At 38.9% G+C, this 24453-nt stretch overlaps 3 protein-coding genes across 5 annotated transcripts in view; 2 read left to right on the top strand and 1 right to left on the bottom strand.

Annotated features, from left to right (window-relative positions):
• RSPH14 (radial spoke head 14 homolog) overlaps positions 1 to 4785 on the bottom strand; it is a 79125-nt gene extending 74340 nt beyond the window's left edge. Inside the window, exons 1-4 of one of the 2 annotated variants that reach the window (XM_017814093.1) lie at positions 4623 to 4785; positions 3830 to 4267; positions 1794 to 1896; positions 1492 to 1610 (exon numbers count right to left, since the gene is read on the bottom strand). In XM_017814093.1, coding sequence (XP_017669582.1) covers positions 1492 to 1610; positions 1794 to 1896; positions 3830 to 4028 — 421 coding nt within the window. In that variant the 5' untranslated portion in view covers positions 4029 to 4267; positions 4623 to 4785. The remainder of the gene's footprint in view (positions 1 to 1491; positions 1611 to 1793; positions 1897 to 3829; positions 4268 to 4622) is intronic. The other variant, XM_017814094.1, reaches the window with a different exon arrangement.
• Positions 4786 to 7519: 2734 nt separating this feature from the next.
• RAB36 (RAB36, member RAS oncogene family) lies at positions 7520 to 19679 on the top strand. 2 transcript variants are annotated; one of them, XM_017814095.1, is made up of 10 exons: positions 7520 to 7669; positions 8404 to 8492; positions 9632 to 9720; positions 12241 to 12306; positions 13279 to 13380; positions 15043 to 15107; positions 15708 to 15759; positions 17146 to 17227; positions 18732 to 18822; positions 19368 to 19679. In XM_017814095.1, exons 2-10 carry the CDS (start codon positions 8424 to 8426, stop codon positions 19562 to 19564), a joined length of 813 nt encoding a protein of 270 aa, XP_017669584.1. In that variant the 5' UTR covers positions 7520 to 7669; positions 8404 to 8423; the 3' UTR covers positions 19565 to 19679. The 2 variants fall into 2 exon arrangements, with proteins under 2 accessions (XP_017669584.1, XP_017669585.1); XM_017814096.1 differs by lacking the exons at positions 18732 to 18822; positions 19368 to 19679 and adding an exon at positions 17492 to 18411.
• Positions 19680 to 19818: 139 nt separating this feature from the next.
• Positions 19819 to 24453, top strand: part of BCR (BCR, RhoGEF and GTPase activating protein) — a 105721-nt gene continuing 101086 nt past the window's right edge. The window contains exon 1 of the mRNA XM_017814088.1: positions 19819 to 24061. The gene's annotated coding sequence lies outside the window, so the exon portion shown is untranslated. The remainder of the gene's footprint in view (positions 24062 to 24453) is intronic.

Here is a 24453-nt window from a genome sequence, read left to right as displayed (position 1 = left end):
TACTCTTCAGGGTTCTCCCAGTCTTTGTGGATTTTCCCACCTTATGGTTTTTAACTATCCCGCTGTTCCTGGAAGATACTGGTATGCATCCTTAAATTTAGGAATCCAAAACAGCCTGTAAGTGGATTTGCTTAAAATAACCTCATGTTCCCAAATTACTCTTGTTTGGAGCAAGACCAGGTGTCCTGGCAAAGAGCTGAGTGGAGTCACTGACCACCTCCCAGTTAACACAAACAGCCACACCTGGTGCCAAGTGCATGTGCAGCTTTTGTCTCTTTGTCTAGCACAGAACATGTTGCTTTACTGGCCTGCAGATCTCCTCAGCTCTAGAGCACATCAGCAGTGGAGCTGTGGGATGGTGCATTAGCTGCTGGCTTCCCCCAGCTGACCCCAGGTACCTCCTATCTCATTATCTGCATGAGGTGTAGCAGTAAATGCAAAGAGGAAGACAGACAGTTTGTTGGCTCAAGAAGGCTGAATTAGCAAGCAGAGGCTGTTTCTGTATCTGTAATTTGTCAGATGAATTATGTCAGGCCTTAGGACTCTTACTATACCTATTGGAAAATGTGTGGCTATCCCTGATAATTCCCCAAATTTTCCCATAGCAAAAAAGTTTTTAGCACCTTTCTGTTTTTCTTGTAAGTAGCCATCTGTGTGTGAATCCGTTCTGCAGTGACACAATTCTGCTCAAGGAGTTACCTTCCAACCCTTAAATACACACATGTATATTTGTTTTATATATATTATATTTTTATCTAACTAAATAGAAAACCACCTTTTTTTTCCAAGGATAGTTACTCAGAGATGCTTTCACAAACTTTTCCAAGAAAATCTGTTTTTCTGTGATGATGTTCTCAAGGTTGTTTAGCCCAACATATTAATATCCTTCATTTGGATTCAATTATTTAGGACTTTAGAAAGGTGTAAAAATACATCTTTAGATTTTTAGGATTCATGTACACTCAGCAAGGCTTTAAGAATTCATTTAATTCTTTTTAAGCACCAGCAATGTAACAGAATTCCTCAGACAACATACTTTCCCGTTATTTTAAAGAGTATGGTTTTTTAATTGATAATTTCTATCTACTGAAACTTTAATTTTAAAATTATAACTTTGATCAATTGGAAAAGTTTAAGACTAATGTTCATATTAGAAAACTTAAGAAATTAGTGCACCAGGATGAACAGCTGATCCACATTTTGAACACAAGAGGACAAAGTGAATTTTGATGCAACATTCTGAAATACAAATTCAAGCATGTAGTGCACAAAACCTGTACCTTGAGCAGGGAGCCTTAACTTGCATAAGACTTAAGAAAATGAACGAACTAAAGAAAACTAAGCTGAGCAAAAATAGAAAAGATACTGGGTTTAAATATGATTTTCAAGAAAAATAGAATAAAATAAAACTGCAGTGTAGTACATTGGTGCACTTACCTGATTTCTTCTCTGCCTTGTCTATTTGAATATTTAGCTACTTAAACCCCCTACCTTCAGGTATTTTTGCCATCATATCAAAAATCAGATGGATGTTCTTCCGACAGATATCTACTGGATCATCCAAGAGCCCAGTGAGGGCAGAAATCACTCCATTTTGTATCAGCCCTTGCCTGAAAACAAAGGAGGACACATTTAACAGAGCATGATAAAACTTGTATATATGTGTGAGATACTTAACTACTCTTATTTATGTTGCATTTCTCTTAAAACAACTTAGAGATTCTGTTCTTGTGTCTCACTGAAACATCTCCATCACTTCCCATACCATTCAGTAAACTTGGAGTCACACCCACCTGCCCACACTGTGCATGCTCAGCAGATAGAGAACTTCTGTTGCTTTCTGCCGGATGGTGTTGTCAGGATGTCCCAGCAAAGTCTTCAGGTTATCCAAGAATCCTGTGAGACACCACAGTTCATTTTAGCACTTCTTACCTTCAGCGTTAATTTGAAATAGCAATACTCATTTTTCTCTCACAATTTGAAGTGCAAACAATCAGAACTTTTAAGTTGTGCTGACAGTGAAATGCTCGTTGTCATATCTCAAGTAGGGAAGAAACTTTCAAATTTCAAGGCCTACTGCCAAAAATGTCACGCTGCAAACAAGCTGCTGACTTATCTATCAAGTTAAATCCTAATCCTGCAAATATAAAGTGACATAACTCTAAAAATAAGTCAGTGGAGCTATTGATGTCTTTGGAAAAGCATGTGTTTGCAGGATTGATGATTTTTAAACTTCTTTAGGTGTAGCACAGGCTACAAAAAACCACAGTGTTGCTTTACACACAGAAATAAATGTGGTGAACCATTAATAATTCTGGGTATGCACAGGTAGCACTGACCAAAAAAAAAAACACAGCCCCAAACAAACAATAATCTTGCATTACTTTAGCAGCTACTGTTAATCAAACAAGAGCTTAAAAAATTTTAAATATGATTATTATCTTTTATGAGGGGAAAAAATACAAAGGAAGTAAATGGAGAAAAAAGCAGTGGCAAACTGGAGGACTTCTTCAGTGTAACATAATGAGGTGTGTAGATACACAACAGACTGCTAAAAATTGCAAAAAGTAAGCTCGTGGTTTTTCTTTTCTCCAAAATCCAAACCTAGGATTCTTCTAAGTGCTGGGATAAAGGGTTTTGAAAATAGTGATGGCCAGATGTAATTGTGATGAGTCTGATAAATTTGGTTCTATTGCCTTCTGTCTTAATTTCTCATGAAGTTCCGGGATTGGTGTTTTTTGTTTGGGTTTTTTTGTTTGGGGTTTTTGTTTGGTTTTTTTGTTTGGGTTTTTTTGTTTGGGTTTTTTGTTTGTTTTGTTATAGGCTTATTCTACAACCCCTAAGAACCTCTAAGAAGGAGTTCTGCATAAAAAGCTCTTTGTTTTATCTCTCTGATAAAATTATATCTGGATGTGCCATTTTATTCACTGCTGCAGGAGTTAATGACAGAAGATGACTTCAGAGATTCTGTAAACTTGTAGATCTTTTCTGAAAATTATTTTATTAGTTATTAATTAAAATGTTCATCAGAATTTTTTCCTGTTATTATTAGGGGATCTGAGATATGAGTATTTTGAGCATCTCAAGCATGACAGATCCAGGAAGGTGAAACTGTCCTCTGTCATATGTGGTAGAAAATGTCTAATGAAGAAAAACAAAACCAGGGATTTTGCCTTCTTCCCCTGGTTTAGGATAACTAAAAGCCTTTCATTTCCCCCTTTCTAAATAAAATATATTTAGCAGTTTTATGATCATAGAAATTTATAAATTGTTTATGTCTGAAAGGTTAATGGATAACAGAATTAGAAAAGACTCCAGGCAAATGAAATTTAACTTATTGACAATGGGAGTGGTGATGGTGGGGTTTCTAACTTTGGACTATTTAAGCTTTCTTTTTTTTTTTTTTTAATTAGTCTATGTTAAGAATTAGCTAAATTCAGAATAAAGACTGGGGACATGGTTTAGAGGTGAATATGGCAGTACACAGTTAATGGTTCAACTTGATGATCTTAGAGGTCTTTTCCAACCTTAATGATTCTGTGGTTCTACAGAAAAAAAATAATATGAACTAGTTTTGTACTTAGGGGTTGAGAAAACTTAAGAGTGAGGCATTGATAAATCCTAAAGTGCGGGTAACTCTTAAAATACTGCCATGTATATGGCACTATAATATTCTTTACCTTTCTAAGGTAAAACAAACAGAAAAATTTTCCTGGGCTTTTTGTGTCATCAAAGATATTGTAAGGAAAAAGTAAGGAAAGAAAGGAAAGTAGGGTTTCCCCCTCACCCTGCCCTGCTGTGTCAGAGCTTGTGACAACACATCACTTACCTATTTCTATTGCCTGGTAGACCTTTTCTGGATCATGGACCAGATCGCAGAGCGCCATCAGTGCCCGCTGCTGCGTCAGCAGCTCGGCAGACTGTAACTCCTCGTTCAGCTTAGGAAGGGCCCTCCTCCCAAATGCCAGAGCAGCTTTGGTGGGATCTATATCAGGGGGCAGGTAGGCTGAGATACGAGGCTGTGCCATCCCGAAGTTTCCTGGGAAGGATTCTCCCTATCTCTAAAAATACTCCAAAATGACCGTACTTGGTGAGTGGACAGATAATGTGCCAAAATGACACCTACTGACTTTGAACAGTGCTCTGTGTCCCAGAGGAGCTATTTTAGCACATGAACACTGTCGGGAAGCTGTGAAAGAGGCTGGACTGGTGCACAGCTGAATTGTCTTCTGCTGAATTGTCTTCTGGTTCAATTCTAGACTGAACACTGTAGAGAAAAAAAAGAGAAAGAAAGAAGCTTAGAATTGCAAGATGATGGAGGTAACGTTTTTCAGAGGATTAAAACGAAGCGGCCCAATGCCCTGAACCAAAAAGGAGGTCAAAATAATAATATTAAAGCAAAAGCAAGCAAAGTGACATGGTTTCAAAAGGGATCTAGTTTAAATCTGCCCTCAGAATTCGGTAACGTTTGATAGAATGGGCGGTGGCTGCCCTCCCCTCAGCACGGAAAGCGGCTCTGCTGACAGAACCATACGACATCCAGTATTGAAAACTGCTCCACAAAACAAAACAAAACAAAACAAAAAAAACACCAAAAAACCAAACAAACAAAAACCACAAACCAAAGAGCTGAAAAGTTAAAACAACCGCTAGGCAACTCCGTTTCTCTCTTCAAAACCAAAGAAATGCACTGGATAACCGAAGGCGCCGTGTCCCGGCTCCCGCCCCTCAGCCCCGGCCGGCCGCGCACCGCGCGCGTGCCCTGGTTGCCACAGCGCCCGCTCTTTGCGTACGCGCCGCTTCGTGAATAGCGGCTGCTCAGCCGAGCACCGGGTCCGGCCCTGCGCCAACAGCGTAAGTGTCGCGTGTGGCCGCGGCTGCCGTGAGGGAGTTACGCCAGTGGCGTAGTGGGGCGCGGGGCGCGGCCGTGGAGCGCCGCGGGCGCTGAGGGGCGGCCCCTCAGGGCGGGGGGTCTGTGAGGGCACGAGGGGACGGCGCCGTGGGGTCCCGGTGTGGGGCGGTTCTACCTCGCCTCTCTGCTGAAGTGTGCGGTCTCTCTTCTCGCCCCCCTGTTTTCAAAGTAGTTACAGTTGAGAAAAATAAAAATTGAGAAAAATTCAGAGTGAACAAAATGGTGGTCGAGTTACGGGGCAGGAAGACAGCAGGCCAGCGCCTTGAGGTGCAAGGGTCGAAGAGAGCTCAGGGAGTTTTGGACCAGGTTTTTTTTCCTAATCTTCTCCAAAATGTCGCTATGAACAGCTAGAATGTGTAGTAAAGGTTTCTGTTATCATTACGTAGTTTCACAGATGTTCAGAGGAAGGGGCATGGGAAGAACATGCCATTGCAATGTTGCTGGCAGAACTTATGGGTGTTCTGAGTTGTGAGATGTGATCTGGTATCAGGGAAAAACTCTGGATAGCTTGTGCTGTGAAATATTTGGTCTCAGTGCAGATAGTGAAATTGTCAAGATTTTTTCATTATGTCTGAGTAACAATTATTATAATCAAAGGTTTTAAACTGGATTTTACTGATCCAAAGTAATTCTGATCAGCCGGATTAAAGTACATCACAGGAATAGATTCTGCTTTGTTGATCTTCAAAATCCATAAAAGAAAAATTACTACTTTAAAAAGTATTTCCTGGAAAGGATTCATTTTTTTCTGCAACATTTTAGAGCAGATTATTTAAAGAAGAGTTTACTTTCCTAACTATATATTTGTAAAGTTTCACCATATTTCCATAGGAAGAATGTGAACTTTTTTCAGGGTGGAAGGGGCAGGAGAAAACTGGAGACTTCATTTATCCTTCAGTGTTGACTCGGCTTTGAGCATGAATTTTGCTGTCTTGTCCTTCACCATAGCTTGGAATACTGATGTTGTTAGTGGCCATGGCATTAACTTATTTTATGTATGCCTTCTGCATGCCTGCCTCAAATCCTTTGTCTATCCACAGAATCTGCTGGTGCTCCAGTTCTTGCAGCGTTGAGATAAGGAGAGTTGTGATGCCGTGGAGACACTCTGTTCCCAGCCCTCCCTGGTGACTGAATCCCCTTTCAGCTCTGTAAGAAGAGAAAATCTGGATCTCAGCACCGATCATTCTCAGTATTTTTAGCAGCTTTGTATTTCTTAATTTTTTTTTCCTTTAATGGTGTGTCTAATTTGTTGATTTGGTAAACTGGGATATGTTTATGCATGTGTGAGATTTAGATTAAATACAATAAATGTAAGTGAAGATGGCCCCTCAATTTCGATATATTTCTGTTTGTTTGCTTTGGTTCCTCCTGTACTTTGCATTCACCGAGATTGTTGAACTGGGGGTATTTTTGTAGCTTAGTTTGTGAAAGAGCTCTAGGAGATGAGCAGTGAGTCAGCTTATGTACACATGACAGAAGCAAGTTAGTGTTTGAAACTCTTACCCAACTAGTGGAGTTTTTCTTTTTAGAACTATAGTTCCGACATTAATTAAGACATTAATATTGCCATACAGTCATTCAAGCTTGTCAGAAGGGTGGGAGCACACCATAAAAAGGCTCTAGATCTCTCAAATTTTATATGGTCACAGGTAGCATAAGTAGAACTGTCCATATGGTAATAGATAAATACTGTAATGTTGCTTTCTTTGGTGAATAACCCATCAGCTGCAAATCTGGATTCTTTGGGGGGAAGTGGCTGTTCTGGTGTGGTCGAGATCACATGGGTGTCTGAAGTGGTTTAAAAGCAACTCCTCACAAAAGAGAATAAAAAATTATTTCTAAGTAGTGGACTAGCAATTTTGTTGAGCATTGTTCTTATTGTAGGGTTGTAAAACACAACTGTAGGTTTTTTGTTATGTACTTGCTTACTGTTTAAAATTACTTGCCTGCATTCATTTGCCCTTTAACGTTTTTAGTCTGCTGCAGGAGTGGGAGAGGCTTGTCTCCTTGTTCCAAGCCTGTTCCAGCATTATCAACATATGACTGTTAGAATGGGAGAGCTTTCTTTTCTGAAATTTGGAAATTTAAATCCTAATGAAATACATAGCAAAATCTTTTAGCATCCTAAATTGCAGTCTGGCACACTAAATGCTGTCTAAATTAATGAGTCGATTAACAATACTTAGGTAATACAAAAGAGCTGTGTGATTTCTTAGTCCTTGTTTTTGGTGTTTTGCACATTAGAAAGCAAGATTACTAATGACTAGAAAGACATTTATATAATTCAGAATGTCTCATTAGTGGCATGCGCATCCTGACTCTAAAGCTGAGATGAAATCAAGTTGAAATGCTGGAAAAATCCCTTAGGAGTTTCTTTCTAATTGCTACTATGCTTAATATTAGCACGGTAAGAGTTTCCCACTCCCTTAGCTCCTTGGCAGTTGTGTTAATCCTGCTCTTTGTATCCATATATACAACTATGTTTAAAGACAATGGAACTGTTTCGTTATATAGGATTAGGGGCCGGTGAGTTTATTATGGAGCAGTTTCTGATCAGAGGAATCTGTACGACCACTAAACTCAGGTTTTTTCTTCTAAACCCAGGGTCCTGCGTATAGTTAAATCACTCCAACTCCACCTTCCCGGTCTGTGGAAGAACGGGAGGAAGGGAATTGTTGCAAGCCTGTTGCTATGGCCACGTAGCAGCAGGCTGAGCTGTTTGTGTGGCTGGAATCCTGCTGCATCAGCTGCTGCACGGTGAGTCCTTCCTTACACTTTGCTACATGATGGAAATGCTCTTATTAGAAACGTTCTTTGAACGCCACTAAGAAATTGGTACCCTATTAAGGGTCCCCTCCCCCAGCAACCCACGAGGTTCCATTGCATAACCAAATTGATATGTCTCAGGTGAGACATTTAAATGCGTTTGTGATTTTCATGTGAGCATTATTCTTTTTCCATGTCAGACTATCTACTGATTTCATTCTTTCTGGGCTGATCTTGGATGAAAGTTTGATGTTGTGCCAAGAAATGTGGCAGCTTCATCTTTCTTCCTTTCTCCCTCTGACCAAATGAAATCTGGTAGCCTCTAACATTTATTAATGTGCTCAGTGCAGAGGCATTTGAAACAATGATGAGCAAGATTTTCAAATTAAGCACTGCAAAATCCTTTGAGGGCTAAAGTGCAAGCACTTGTGTTGAATTAAGTGAGCAATTCTCTGCCCTCCCATGGAATTAGAGTTGGTTCCTTGTAGTTTCAGAAGGTCACTGTTTGCTACTAGAGCTGTGCACACTGAAGTGGTCCCTTTTACATAAGAAACAGGTTTCCTTCAATGCAAATTAAGTGAAAGAACTGCCAGTTTTACCAAAAAGACAAAAAAAAAAAGATAAGTCTGTAAGAACTTAGTTAAGTTTTTGTTTGATCATATTGTCCCTGTATTGAGGTAATTTCTGAATACTATGGTTTTCTTTGCATATTTTCTCTCTGCTAGTATTTAACTGGATTTGGAGGATGAAGTCCAGCCTAATGCATTTTGTTCCCCCAGTGAGTAGGGACAGAATAATCTCCCAGTTTCCCAAGGTAAGCATTCTGTATAGCCCCTGCCACACTGATCTATCTTTCCCTTGTGCTAATACTATTTTAATTTAACTTAATGTACACTTGTTGTCTTCTCTTAAAATTACAAATTATTTAAGAATTTCTCTCAAAGTTTAATGTGACCTCAAATTCCCATTCAATGCTGACCTCTTTAATAATAATCCTCACTTCTTTTTAACCTTTACAAAAAGTGACTCTTGCCACAAAAGTGTTATCTTATAATATTTATCTTGTTATTTCAGCAAAACATTAATAATTACATGCTTAAAAAGCTCCAACACCAAGGGGAAATAGGAACCATAGCTTATCTTAAATATGCAAAAAAAGTCTAATTAGGAGGCTTTGGCTGAAGAATTTGAGGCAATTTTAATTTTCTGTTTGTATAGAAACCTTAGTCATACAGTAAATCAAATGTAGCAGGCACTGTAGAAACACAGACAAAAGCCCTTTGATGTCCCCAAAGACTTCTTTATTTGAAGTATAATAGAAGTATAGAAGTATAATAGAAGAGTAAAGGACATGGAAGGACAAGGAATTACCATTCCATTTTTTCAGTTGTTCAAAAGATCGTTTTAAGGGAGTTAGCATTTTTTTCCATGCTTGATCTCAGCCACATATTTTGCTTTTAATTTTATTAAAAATATAACAGGTATTTTTAGCAAATACGAAATCAAATACATTTTCTTCCTTTTTAACTAATTCCTCGTTAAAGGTTAATAATAAAAACAGCGCTTCACACTTAGAAGAGATTGAAAAGACTTCATAGGAATAATGACTTGCTGGTGGTGTGCTCCCATCTGTGTCTGTCTTGTGTGCCTTAGATCACTGGGATAATTCAAGGCACTTACTGTGGTACAGAATGATGAGCAAATGTGTTTGGCTGTGGGTGCTTGGATGCTGATGCTCAGAAAGGTGGTCAAATGATGGTCCCAAGGAGTTTCACAACACAGCTGTGGGGAAGCCTGACTGCCTTCTAACCCAAGCTGTCTCTTTTCTTATGCCAGAATAACTCTGTGCTCGACAAACTCTTTGAATAATCTTCTTCCCTGTTTTTCCTTGCTGATTTGCTCTTGCCAAGCAGCCCTCAGGCAGTTTGTCCCAGCAGCTGTTCTGTGTTTCAGTGGTACACACCTGAGGCCTGTCTGCAGCTTAAGGAGCACTTCCACACACAGGTCAGCACTGCCTGTCAGCACAGCACTGCAACAGCAGGGTGAGTTTGGAACAAACCAGGTATGCAACAAAGAAAGTATTTTCAGTTCTTGATAGCCTGCTTTCTTCACTGGCTTTTCCTTCCTCGTTCCTCATGTTCCTCACTCCAGTGTGTTTCAAGGCAGCCAAGCCCATGCACATGGCACTTCTCTGACCTGTTTGACAGTAAATGAACAAAGTGCCTCTTCTTCCCAGGAGTGTCAAAGATACTTTTCCTGCTGGCATACATAGCACTGAAAAAACGGTGGAGCAGTTTAGCAACAAATAGTTTTTCAGCACCTTTGAATTAAACACTTCAAAGTATTTACTTCGTTCAAAAGATCCAGCAGATCCAGCCTTGTTGTGTTCTCTGTTGGTGTTCCAAAGGAGCAGATAATAAAGGCTTTGGAGGGATAGAAACACAGCAGTTCTAAGTTTCTTGAAACACCTAAGAATCTAGTTTTAGTCTTTTTTGAAGTTTACATGCTGAGAAGTTCTCTTAAATGGTTCCTTAAAACTGAAGCAAAATTCTGGTAAATATATAGCACTGGAAAATCCAAATAAGCTGCTTTATGCCCTAATAATAATCTTGAAGTTATTTTCTTCCCCCACCTTCTCTCTTTCCCAGAACTGTTACCATTACTGATTTAATCTTCTGAAACAAGGCAGGAAAGCTAAACTGATGTTAGAAATCATCACTATTCAGTCAAAATAAATAGCTGTATGTTTTAGTGATAAATGCTTCTGTGCTTCAGTGTGAAGAATCTTCCATAAAGTGGAGTTTCTATGAATACTGACAGTTAGCTCACCGTTCTTTCAAATCTGGAGTTGGTGATTACCACAAGACTTGTCATGATATACATCTTTAAATGCAACGTTTTATTCATTTCACTTGGGAGCCTTGCTAAAAAAAAAAAGCTAAAATGTGTCACCCTGAGAGACATCAGTGACTTTACTACTTTTTTAGGAGCACTATCTTAGTTTCATGGTAATTTGCTACGTCCTTTATTGAATTGAGGCATTTTCCCCTTCTGATGTCAACATCTCTATGTTCTGAGGTTTGGGTTTTGGTTTTTTGTTTGTTTGTGGTTTTGTTTTGGTTTTTAATTTCCAGAGTAAACCTACTGTCCAGTTAACTTATTCTAGTAACAGAGTACAGCTAAAAAGCTTTACATTTTGGCTTTGTGAATAAAATTAAACACTTTTCTGTCACTGCTCTCTGGAAGTGATTATTATTCGGTGATTTAAATAATTTTTTGGTGTAATGGGGGTAAAAGGGCAGCCAGTGTTTTGTACAGTACTTGTAAAGCTTGACAGGAATAACCATTATCTTCCTTTTCCATTATCCCGAGTAATAAAATATTTCTTTGTCATTTGGAAAGCTAGTCTGAGAAATTCAGTAGCTAATGGCTGTAGTTAAGACTCTCTGAATATTCCATCAGTGTCTTAAATTGTCTAATCTGGAGAGGTTTTTTCCCCAATACAAATTAATGGAACACACACCTCTAGACCATCACTTACTTTTTTGCTTTTCCCTGAAGGTCATCGATTTTACTCAGTATTTTCTCAGTAACAGTTAATCAGGCAGAGACATTTCAGCAGCATAGGGGCCTGTGACCACTCAGTTATTGTTGATTGGCACCAAAAACACCTTCTTTTTTTTTTTTGGAAATATTAGTCACATGGCTTACCAATCAAGATTTGGACTATTTAGAAGAGGTAACTTGGAATCAGCATCACATGGAAGTCTGATGTAACCAGAAATAGTATTCAGTAGATTAATGCCTTTGTTTGAAAAGCCATTCCTTGCTAGAAAAGAACATTAAACCTCTTAAGCCATTTTTGCCAATCCAAGTTTAGGTCAGCAAGAACACTTACATTCACTTATCCCCCTGTATCTCCTAAAAGGTACACTCAGTTGCAATTTGAAGAATGCAGGCTGAGTCACCCAAAGCCCATCTGCTGTATCCTGGGGGAGGACCTAGAGCAAAGAGGATTATTTACATGAAGCCAGCTTCAGATTAATATTATTCCAGGTAGTCAGAAAATGTATTGGCTCTAACCTTGTGGGTTATTTTTCCCAGAGACACATTCTGCAGTGGGTTATTTTATTATCAGCAATTTTTTGTTTCTGCTCTTAAGGCTTTATTTGTACTGTTAAAGTCAATGAGAAACTTGTGATTAATTTTAATGCAAAGGATGTAGATACTCTATGGTTTAATGTGTAAACTGTCAAATGTATACACCTGTAGTCAAAGCAATTTTAATGCAATAGAAGTTATATCCCACTGGACTAAAATTAAGGAAAAAATAGAGAGAGTAATAAACAGACTATTTCTGCTCCAGAAGGGTTTGTTTTTTTTGGTGACCTCCTTTCTTGCAATTTAAGGTTCTGCTTGTGCAGCACAGTGGCACTTTGGGAAACTTAAGTCACAGGTACCTGTACTCATCACTTGCATTTTAAGGATCTAAATCAGAATTTTTAGAGAGAGACTTGAAATTGCAACTAAAACCATGTAACATTTTCAAATATTTATAACAGGCTGAAAATATCCAAAGTGGTTGTGGTAGGAGACCTGTATGTTGGGAAAACCAGTCTTATCAACAGGTACAGTATATCTCAGCAGATGGTTTGATTTTTCTGTTTCTCAGGTAAGTGTTATAACACTTCTTTGCTGTCCACTGAGAGTAGTACTTCATGAACCTGAACCAGAACTTCATGGGTTTGTTATTAAATGAAAGACAAAACTAAGACTATGGTATGAGAAAGCCTTTACACCAACACAGAAGGTCATGCTCTAGCACTTCAATCAGTTTATGTTATATTCTGAAGTACTTTTATCCAGTCAAATATCATACATTGTTTTCTTAAGACATCCAGTCTAAAGGCTAAACAATTGGGAAAAAAATTCAGTGTCTGAGTCTTGGTTTCATGTTTTCTCCTTAGTTGCAGGGCTGTTCACTGAGCCCTTTTCAGCCATCCTTGTGTGGGTCCCTGTACTCATTTCTACAGCTGCAAGACTGTAGGAGAAGCTCGAGCAGAGGGACCTTTAAGGCAGAATGCCTTAAAAAATACTTACTTGATTCTTTACTGAATGTTAAAAACAGCTCTTATGCTTTTTGCATTTAAGTCCAGTGAACAGATCACTGAATTTCTGTAGCTTATTATCACTGTGACACCTTTTTCTCTATGCTTGCAGCATTGTCATCGTTATTATTTCTTCGAGTTCTTAAGTAGAACTTAAAAACCCCTAATCTCATTGATAATCATTTGAGTCATTATTTATGACCCAAAATACATTCCTTGTAAGTAAAACTATAAGATACTGTACATTCCTTGACAGTCCAAAAATGTTCTGATTCTCATCTCATCCTGAAAGCTTACTAGATGTTTGTGCTTCATAATTTGCTATACAGTATCTCCTTTTTTTAATCAGTGTCTTAGTGTTTTCATATATGCTTCTACAATATATAGCCATTCCACAGTTAGTTAATTATTTCCTTCATAACTTACCCTGACAGTTTTGCAGTTATTTGTAGTTGTGTCTTACTAGTATTTCATCCCTAATTTAAATTGCAGATTTTGTAAAGATAATTTTGACCGAGACTACAAGGCAACCATTGGAGTGGATTTTGAAATGGAACGTTTTGAGATAATTGGAATCCCATATCATCTCCAGATGTAAGTTGAAACAGGATGGTTAAGCATTGCTCAGAGTACAGTCTCAGCAGAGCTTGTATTGCTGCAGGCTCCAGTGAAATAAAGATTTTTTGAAAATAATGAAATTGCACAAAGAATAATGTGTTCTGAAAAAAAAGGTTCTGTACCTGGACGTGCAGTTTTAGTAAAAATTTTGCTGTCTTGGATTTCTCATCTCTAAAAAACGTTACAAGCTTGTCAGTGAAAATTCATCTTGGATGTCTTGTGCCATTTCAGTAGAGTTCTGCCTCTTTTACTCCACTTTCATGAAAGAGAAGGGTCAGCTTTTGACACAACCTTTGTCCAGTTCTAGGGTTACCCCAGTCTGTCAGTTGGGTTTAAAAGGCATGATGAGCACTGAACTTGGCTTTACTGGGAGTTTTATTCCTGCAGCCATTGAAATGAATGTTAAGGTGTCCAGTGATTTCAACACCTCTTAGTTAGGGACTAATTAATTATCCCCAAGTCATAAAAAGACTGGAGTGTTTTTATTAGTATGTGAACCTGTTATCTTTGATTTTCAGCTTCATTTGTCAGACTAGTGGGAGTCCTGCCCTTCTTTGACCTGCTTTGGGTCTGTTGAAGGAAGTCCTTTGGTGTTTCCAGTGGCTGAAAATGTTTTTCTGTAGAGGGCATTATGGAATTATTTGTGCTGTAGTGTGACCTAAAGCAGAAATAAGATGCTTTGCATGAGGTATTTTAGTGCATGAATCTTAAAAACCTTTTCACTTTGGAACACTTTTTTTCAGTGACATCACTGCTGTAAATAGATGGCTCATGGTATTTATTGAAATATACTTAGGAATCCATTTCCCACTCATTTCAGTGCAATTGTGTTTTGGAAAATTCTACCAGGCCTTTGAGTCCCTCTAAAAATGTCGATTCATGTATCAGTGTTTTGCAAACTGAAGCAATAAGGTTCATGAGCTACTGAACATCAAGTTGCATTATCTGCCAAGTCCTCGGGAGCTGGTAGAACGTTTCCATGTGATAAGCACTAGTGCCCCCTCCTGCTGCGAGATTTCCATACAAGATAAATTTGAAGTATCTGTGAGTGGCAGCACTGGGCTACAACAGCCCCAAACCTCTGCAGTGCTGGCAGTACCTGAGGGCACTGCATATAATGTTCATTAATAAAAAGCACTTTCTTGATTTTATTTAATGGTGTCATTAATAGATGGTAGACTGAGCTGTAGGTCTCTAATTTGTAGTGTATGGACAGATATCCCGTCTAGCAGCTGCAAGACTCTAACATGGGTTAATACATGATTTATTTAGTATTGGCACAGGAAATGTACAAAATTAGACTGCCCCAGAAATCCATGCAAATGGCATAGATGAAAAAAAACGTTTTGAGGAAAGGGTATTGCCATGCAGAATAAAAATATTTGAATTGTGTCTCCAAAATGAACGGTATTAAAAAAAAAAAAAAAGGTTAAAACAGAGTTCACATGTCTTCATTAAATAATAGAGCTTTACTGTATTTCTATCAGGAGTTAATGAATAACACGTTCCAGATGGTGACACTTCTCTGGTATCACATTCTTCTCTGCCTTGTGCCAGTCTGCTGCTTCATTACCATGTTTACTCAGGTTACACTGGGTTTCATTAACCTGAAATTTCTTTTTTCCCCCCATTGCACAGATGGGACACAGCAGGTCAGGAAAAGTTCAAGTGCATTGCATCTGCTTACTACCGAGGAGCAGAGGGTGAGAACAATATTAATTTGATCCTGGCTGTGTCAGGAGGTTGTATTTTATACAGAAATGTATATGCCTATATGCTCCTTGGGAAGGTACCTGGAGACCCAGTGTGGTGGAATGGATTGTCTGTTCCTGCAGGGAAGAAGGGCTGAAGAAATTCGTGAATTGATGTGTTGTCACATCTCCAAGCTCTGAATGTTTTGATGATGCAGTGATAAAAATTGGCACTCATGTCTAAGGGGAAAAGAATTTGGGTTTGGGTGAGATTAATGTTGGAGTTAGAAGTGGGTATTTCTGGCATTTCCTTTGGTAAGAGACAATTTCTGCAGGAATTAGTGGTCCCCAAACAAAAGGGTTAACGGCACCGTGGACTGCAGACTACAGGAAAAGATGAAATATGGTTGAAGACTAAGGACTTAAGTCTTACTGGGTGCTAGAAAAGGAAAAGGAATGAGCAAATGGATAGTCTTCCACCTCCTGTGTGTTAAATCTGTTCTTGCACCTTATATGTAAACATTCTCTCTGTTTAACAAGATGGGTTGGAGAGAATTCTGATACACCTTCTAACTTAATTACTTTTTATTCTGTTCTTGTCTTTTATTGCAGTTATAATAACAGTGTTTGATCTGGCTGATATCCAAACTTTGGATCACACCAAGTAAGTTTCTGCATTTTGGCTTATCCTTGAAAGGTTTTACAGCAGGTTTAATTGCCTTCCATATGTAGGTGTTGAGAACTTGCTGGATCATGAGTGTATTTTCTCTTGAGCTAAGAAATGAAAAACGACAGTCACTTGTTTGGATTGCATAGGGTGGGATTTTTCTGAAGAAAATGCAGGGCATAGATTTGAACTATTTACACTTGACTGCCTTTAAAGTCAGTGCAGAGAAAAAGGCACTTCAGTCAAAGCTTGATCCTTCCAAAACTAGACATGCAGGAAGAGATGAAGTACACCCCAAAATCATTATTTTTTTACTTAATTTGCTATAAATAGAATAACAGGCTGACATCTAATGTAAGTGGTGAAAATGATGAGATGCCTCTCATGCATAATGTCTCAAGAGCCTCTCGTTTTTTAGGTACACTGATATCCCCAAATTATTTTCTTTCTAAAATTTCTGAAGTGATTCTCTGGGGAGGTAGCCTGTCAAAAAGAGGAGAGAAAATTAAGAACTCCAAGTATATGTAGATATAGCTAAACTTACTGGTTCAGATACTTGTAATGGTTTGGTTACAACTGCATGTTAATTGTTATGGATAAACTCCTTCTGCTTTCAGTGCAGGATGCAAAACCCTACATGGATCTATGATCCACACCGTTGTCACAGTTCAGAGCATATGTATTTCTAATGTGCTGTTTTGACTGTAATGCAGGTACAGGCTTCTTTACAACCTGTATTCTGTCTTATTTGAATGTGTACTATGGTACTTAGCTCATTTACATAGGACTTTGTAAAATAATATATATATTAGTGTCTCTGCTTGGCTGAAAGTAATTGAAGCCTGTGAACCTGATTTCCCACACACGCACACACTCCCTTCCCTCCTTGACTTGTGTTGGATGACTCAAGAGAAACTTGATTGCCAGAGTAACAAAAATATAAAAGCTTGTGAGACAAGAATCATACAGCCTTCATAGGGAGCTGTTTTATAATGCTGAATAGATTATTTCACTCTTCTTTATTCCCTTTTCTATCTAATCTGCTATGTGGTTCAGACCTTTCCCTTTTTTCCTGTCTTCTTATTCCTTATCTTGATCAAAACTTTGCCCTCTCCTTAATAATAGGAAATGCCCTCTCTGGGTGCTATAATTATTGTTGAATTTGCACTCTGAATGTGGATATGCTTGAACTTTGTTAGTGGAAGACGTTGTATTCAAAGGACTTGGAATAGCTCTGGATCTCTTTCTGTCTGGAAAAAAAGGCTTTTGATACTCTCACATAAGTTCATCCTCTCACTTTTCTTGTGACCCCATTATCTGTTACCTTCTCCTATATTCCTCATTCCCTCTGACTGATTCTGTCATTTCTCTTTTGTATTGCAGACAGTGGCTAGAAGATGCATTGAGGGAGAATGAACCAGATTCCAGCTTCGTCTTTCTAGTTGGAACAAAAAAAGATTTAGTGGTGAGTAAATTGAATGCAGATAAGGAAATGGGATTTTCCCTAGTTCCTCTCATGATTTCCCTTACAAGTTGTACACAATGTTGTTGAGACAAAGACCTTGAGCAAAAACCTTAACAAGTAAATACAACAGTGTACTTGGAAACAATTTAAGAAGAGGCTTTCTGAAAAAATAGGTAGTTATGAAATATTTCTTGCATGGTATTTTTCAAGCACATACAAACATACCTAATGTACTGAAGGTTTTTTTTAATTTGTTTTTTTTAGGGACAGTGTGTTCGTTATTCAGGAACAGGGAAGATTTCCTCCTTAGTTGAATATGACATCATTGTTGGAAGAACAGCATATAATGCACTCTCCATACCATTCTCAGTCCTGTATTTCTCTTCCTGCAGCTATCAATACTTAGTTTTTAAAGATTTCAAAAGAAACTTGTTTCATTTGCTGTTTAATTGATTTTTTTTTTTTATTTCCACCCAACTGCCACAATATCACTTCTGCACTTTGTTTCTTACCCTTTAGTGAAAATAAGTCCTAGAAAATTGCATGTCTGTCAGTTTTTCTGGTACTCTGTGTAGTTTATGCTGCTTTTTCTGAGTTGCAATAAAAGCTAAACGTGCCAGACCTCTGAGGACACACATCTGAAGCCTTGTCTAAGCTAGAGTACCTTACTGGAAGTTAATTTCTGATTTTAGAATGTAGTGCTTTTAACTGAAAGGGAGACAAGAGCAAAGCAAAGGATTTTAGGTTCTAGGTATTACTTCAGTGTGAAGCCAGTGTCTTCCCAACTGGATTCATTCTCCTTATCATGTTGATGTCACATAATCATTTCCAAATGTTTAGATTTCTTCTCAAGTTTGCAGGGGTTCTCCATTGTAAGACAATCTACAGAAAACTGTAAAAAGATGACTGGTGTCATCCATCCCAAATAGGCTAGAAATCAAAAGCAAATAGCAGCATACTTATGATTGGTGACGGAGAACTAATGAGAGGGTGAAAAGACCTGAAAACTAAGTGCAAGAAAGCAAAATCCCATTGAAAGGGCAAGAAATTTTAGTCCTAAAAAAGAGCAAAAATAAAAAGGGGGGGAAGACCATTGGGTTACAGCACAGTAAAAACTGATGCAATAGACAAAACAGACTAAACCCAAAGAACTGTTGTGATTAATTGGTCCCACAACTCTTCTGCTGAGTGATGGGATGACAAGGATGTAACTGGGCTGTTGTCTTTCCAGCTCCCTGCCCCTTATGTATTGATACAATGGTTACTCACGTCACCCCCTGCTTTCTTTCAGGGCTGTGGGAGGTGAGTGGAGACTCCATTTTAAAAGCAGTGCTAAATCTGGGAGTATTCTCACAGTCCTGTCTGGTTGCACAAGTTCTAAGGCGAGGTCAGAAAGGCCGCTGAGAAACTGGAAGCATCAGAGGACAGGTGCAAGCAGTACCTCTGTGCTGTTACCAGCCCAGATAGACTTTTATATTGCAGTTATTCCATGTTGTCTCCCCAGTCAGATGCTGTGTGTGAAAGGACAGAGCTGGATGCCATCCGCTTTGCCAATGAGATGAGGGCAGAATATTGGTCCGTCTCAGCCAAAACAGGTAAATTACTGCAAAAGATGTAAAAATAACCACAAGGGCTGATGTTGAGGTGGGAGGAACTTATTATCCCCCTCTTCCCCCATTCACTTTTTTTTTGTTGTTGTTCTTCCATTTTGTTGCTATTAGAAACTTCAGGTTTATTAATGATCAAATTTTATTTGTGCATTTTTATTTGTGCTCGCACTTTCATGTTTGCAGAAAGAAGTAATTGAGCTGCTTCACAGGGTCTGAGCATGTTTAATTCATAGATAGTTACATAAATACACATGTGCACCACTATTCAACATTTGCAATGGAAAAAGATTATACCACTAACTGAATTCTCTCTGTTGTGGCTAAAAATAAAGGTGCAGTACAGGGTACAGTATTCCAGAGTAAGAAAATTAGAAATTCTCTCTGCAGTGATCAGAATGGAAGACAGATTGTTGGAGAGGCCTGTTCTGTCCCAGTATTGAGCAGTGAGCTGTTCACAGATGTGCTTGTTATGCTTGATCATCTGTTGATGTGCAGTTGTTAAAACACATAATTTCTGTTTTGCTCCCCAGGGGAAAATGTCAAAGAATTCTTTTCCCGAGTTGCTGCCTTGGCCTTTGAACAGTCCATGATAAAAGAGCTGGAGAACACTCCTGGGCACATGGCCCAAATTGGGGCAGGAAATCTCATCAGTATGTGGAGTTTTGTTTTTTGTGTGTATTTTCCTTGTTTACAGTCTGAAGGACTGGGGAGGTTTTTCAAGCATTAAAAGCCAGTTTCAAACACCTACAAGCCCGTTCATGTCACTGTCTACCCAGGTTCTACCCTACGGGAGTGACTGGGTCTGCATCCAGCTTTTGTTACCCTTAGTACTGGCTGGTATCATTTCTTGTGAATTGATTTTATAACTTTGCTGTTTCCACAGACCTGGAGAACATTATGGAAATCCCAGAAGGCAACGCTCAAGTCAGCCCGAGTTGCTGCTAATTGTCAACTGTTCCTTCAGGCCCCGCGCTTCTCTGCGCACAGAGCAGAGCACCTGCAGCAGTGCAAGCTCTCAGGCCAGAAACAGAGAGCTTTAATTTGGGAAACAAGGGAGGAAAAACTTAGCCAAACTTCCCTTCTGAGAGTTCCCTTGCTGCTGCAGGCTCCTTGTGCAGGGTGGTACAATTGTTACATAAACCTTCCTCTGGGTAGTTGAAACACAACATCCTTAATGCAAGGAGACATTGCCAGTGCCATGTGCTCACCTGTCTGCCAGAAATGCTTGTAGTCAAAAATGATGTCATTTTAGTGTGTTGTTCTTTGATAATTCTCTAGAAATCTTAGATAGTGAGGTTGCATTCCCATGGGGGCAGGAAACAAGTGGCAGTTCAGAGTAAAGGGTGCTATCCATAAGTTTTTCCCTTTTAAAGTCATAGCATAAAATAACTCTGATCTGCTTTTGTGCATTCCAAGTATTTTGGAACTATTCCAGTAAAAATCTTTTTAAGTATCAGGTATGGATACACAAATGCAGACTGCATAGTTTCCACTGTGGTTTCTCCATCCAGGAAAAAATCTGTATTATTTTTCATTTTCCACTTGAGAATCAGAGCCCAGTATTTAAGTATTTCCAAGCCTAGAAGTCCAGGTAGGAACTTTGTTGTTTTATCCCATCTGTCTAATATTTTGAAAATGTTACCAGATAAGAATGCTATTCTTTTCCACTCACTTGAATAAGAAAGAATGGTCTCATAAGTGCATAATATGGAACACATATATTCCAAAGAGGATGCAGATTCCTCCTCTGTATTGATCTTCATGAATATTGTCTACATGCAGTCCTACTTTGTTGCTAAGAGTAATTCACAGATTTCACAGGATATTCCTAATTGGAAGCGACCCACAGGGATCATCGAGTCCAGCTCCTCAGTGAATGGCTCATATGTGGATTGAACCCACAACCTTGTGTTATTGCACCCTGCTCTAACCACCTGTTTTGGTTTGGGGTTTTTTTGTAAAAATATAATAAGATTTTGGAACCGTATGTGGTCTCAGTCATGAACCTGATCATCCCTGTCTGAGGTGGGAACTCAGAGCCAGCAAGGTTGAATTCCATACTGAAGTAAAGCAGCTTTAAAATGCTCTTTTTTCCTTTGGGCAACAATGACTGATGCCCATAGACATTCCTCTTTCAAAAGTTATTCCTGCTGACAAATGGCATTGCCAAAAATTACTATAACAAATACTTGACCAGTATTTGTGAAATTGCATTAGTATGCTTGATTATGCTAATTAGGTTTAAACTGCAGAAGTACCAAAGAAGTGGAAGGGAAATACACTCATTTTATTTCCTTCTAAATTTTCCAACAGCTCACTGAATTCTAACATTCAGTTGTGAGTGTCTAGGTAATGATATTTCTCTAAAGATAAATGAGATGTTATAAATCTTTTGCTTGCAGTAAACTGTTCAAATGTGTGGCCTTCAAAATTACTGTAAGTGCTCAAATCATAGAAATAATGCAGGAATCAAGGTGGGAAAGCAGAAACACTCTTTCTGTAAGAATCTATCAGCAGCTTAGAACTCCCATATTTCTAAGGTTTATATCCAGCATTTCATGCTATGCTGGCATTAAAAAAAAAATATAGTATTTTAAATTTCATACTGCAATAATTTTAAATGGAGAGAAAGAAGAAAACTTATGAATGGTTACAAGTTACAGTTTCTTAAGATAGTAATGCAATCACTGCAGAGACAACAGTATCTGGAAAACTAATTATAACAGGCCCTTTTGGATTTGAGCTGCTAAGAAATAAGGACACTTGTTAATAAAGCAATGCATCAAACTGAAAATACTCTAGGTTCTCTGACATTTCCCCCAATTTGTTTGACAAGACATAGAAAGAAGTGGAGAAAAGATGACTTAAACATCTTTTTTTATTACTTTTATTTCATTATGACGTAAGTTACAGCAGCTTCACAAAAAATGATGGATAGAGATCTAAGAACTCTCTGTCTGTTTTATTGGACAATCTTCACTTTGGCAATTGTGCTGGCTGTTGGCAAAGACACAAATATAGCATTTGGTGGAAAAAATGAATCTGTGAGGGTATGTAAGGAGCTACTTATCCAAATGTGTGATATTTTGACCTTATGGTGTTCCATGTGTTAGTCCAGTTCCCGAGTCTGCTTCCCAAGGATGACAATCCACACTTTGCTTGTGCTGTGTGCTGGGCTGAGCGGGCAGCGTGGCCACGGCCTCGTGTTTGCTGAGTCTGAATGAGAGTAGAAAAGCTGGTTCCCTCTGCTGCAGCAAGTCAGGTTGGCTGGGCCTGGTGTTGGGTTTCAGTGCTGGCATGCTGGTTTAGTGTTTACAGTGCAAAATGACTCAGTAGCAAATCCAAGATAAAAATCAGGATTTTTTTCTGCCCCTCAAGAAATATGTCTCCGAAGGGTTTCTTTTGTTGATGAGCTTGGTTATTGTATAAAATCACAGAGATGCAATCTCTTCAGCAACACAATCATGGTGCTTGGAAAATCAACTGGGACAGGTTTTCTTCTAGTGATTCAGTACATTGCTTGATGTCATTACTGTTTAGTATCATCTGGAGCTCCAAAAAGTTCAACTGCAAATGCAATACTCAGTCAGTCATTAACTGTGACTTGACAATGGCCTGACTCCATCTCTATTATATGATGGATGCTTTGAGACTGGGGTTTTTGTTGGTGGTGTATTGGCTTTTGTTTGGTTGGGGTTTTTTTTCGCTTGGTTGGTTGGTTTTAAGGGCATTTTTTTAGTGCTACTGAGATTTCCCCTGCAACAAACTCAGCATTAATAATTAATCATCTAAAATGGATCTTGGATTGTGTTGCAAATGATGAGTTGCTGAGGAAAGCACAAAGGAAACTAACTATAGAAAATAAATATGAATTTGCAAGTTCTATCTGGTCAATGTTTTACCTATGTATGTTAATCCATTCTATCAGCAAATTAATCGGCTTTGAAGAAGCCTTAATACTACAGAAAAGAGTGTCGAAAAACCTGTATTAACTGTAACCCTGGGTAGGCTAAACCACGATCTCTGTACCAGTTGAAATTCCCACAGTGATCACGGCAACAGTCCCAGCTCCAGCTTCCTTGTGGAACTTTCAGGTGAGAAACTGAAGAAGTGAAATTTGGAGTCAGTCCGAAGCAAAGGTAAAGAGCAATTGGAATAATCAATCCCCCCCCAGAAGGACTAATGTTATGCTGTTTGTCTTAATAAGTAGAAGCTTAACGTGTTAATGATTTCCTGGTTATATAAGGGTGCATTTGTGCTGAGCAAAACTACTGGCAATGGATCAAAAGCTATTTAAGAAAGTAAACTGACAAAGTTAATTTCTTACTATAAAAGCCTTTTAATTTTTAATCGTGTTGTTTTGCCTTTTGAGTGATTATTTGACACTCGGGATATTATGATTTATAGTCACATAGGTCATGTGATTCAGACCTTTCTGAGTCCTGTTGGGTCCCAGCTCGGGTTTGCCTTGTGGTGTGACTGGAGTCCATTCTTCACGAATAAATCTGTCCCCTCTGTGCCTTTTCAGGTTTCCACCAATAGTCAGAGGTTGTTCTAATATAATGCACTGCTGAGTGAATGCTCTGAACCCTGCTCTTTATCCCATCCTCTGAGCAGGAGAGTTGAAATGAAGTGTTTGGCGAGTTGTAGGAGAATCTGTATTTGGTATTGGAGAGGGTTGCTCAGCTTCCTGTGGTTTTGGCCAGAAGGTTGTTCTCACAGTGAGGAATTGCCATTCTCTGAATTTGAAGGAGAGTTCCTTTATTTCTGGGTTCATAGAATGATTTATACTGCATGGAATGTCTCAAGACTTGCCAGCCTTGTCAAACTCTCCCAGAGTTCTGCTTTGTATTTACAAAAATCTAATTGCTTAGTTTCAGGCACAGATTAATCAGATATCATATTTTAATTCTCATTTTAAAAGCTCAGCTTATGTCCTACAGTTATTTTGGTTTTTACAGTTATTTTTGTTTCTTACAAAACCTCCTGTTCTTTCGCGTGGGATCGGGCTGAAGGACAGTTCCTCAGTGACAGCTCGCGAGCTTTTTCCCTAAACGAAGCGGCTCCTCTTCCCACAAGAGGGAGCTCGGCGGTCACTGCAGGATGAGATCCGTGCCGGCTCGGAAGGGCTGCGCGATCTCTCGCAGGCCAGCAGAGGGGATGTGCCGGGCACTCTGTCCATAGTTCAGCCCCTCATCGCAGGATTCTCAGTCTCAAATCACAGGTACGTGTCTGCCACCATCGTCTTGATGAAATTTTGTATCCTATTAAAATGCTGAATGCATAAAGTGTCAGCAAAAATTCAGAGAGCCCTTGAATTCCCAGAGGAATTTCTGATGTTGTGGCACTTCAACAGATAAAGAGGGTGTAGTTGTTTAACAGTATTATTCACTTAAAAGTTAAGTGTGCACATAGAAATCCCTCATCTGACTCATAGGAATTCTTACTCCCTCCAGAAAGGGCACCACTGAGGACCCAGATAGAAAACAGACATAAAAAACCAGGATGGTGAGACCTCAGTAAAAGCACTGTATGAATTCAGAACACATCCCTAGGATGTAACATACCTGCCTTTGTTAGAACCATGCCAGTGCAGTCTGAAGCTTCAGATTCCAG

This window comes from Lepidothrix coronata, unplaced genomic scaffold (genome assembly GCF_001604755.1).
Source record: "Lepidothrix coronata isolate B3197 unplaced genomic scaffold, Lepidothrix_coronata-1.0 Scaffold44, whole genome shotgun sequence".
In the NCBI taxonomy this organism is placed as follows: domain Eukaryota; kingdom Metazoa; phylum Chordata; class Aves; order Passeriformes; family Pipridae; genus Lepidothrix; species Lepidothrix coronata.
The sequence above is the reverse complement of the archived record's forward strand: the minus strand, read 5'-3'. Positions and strand labels throughout refer to the sequence as shown.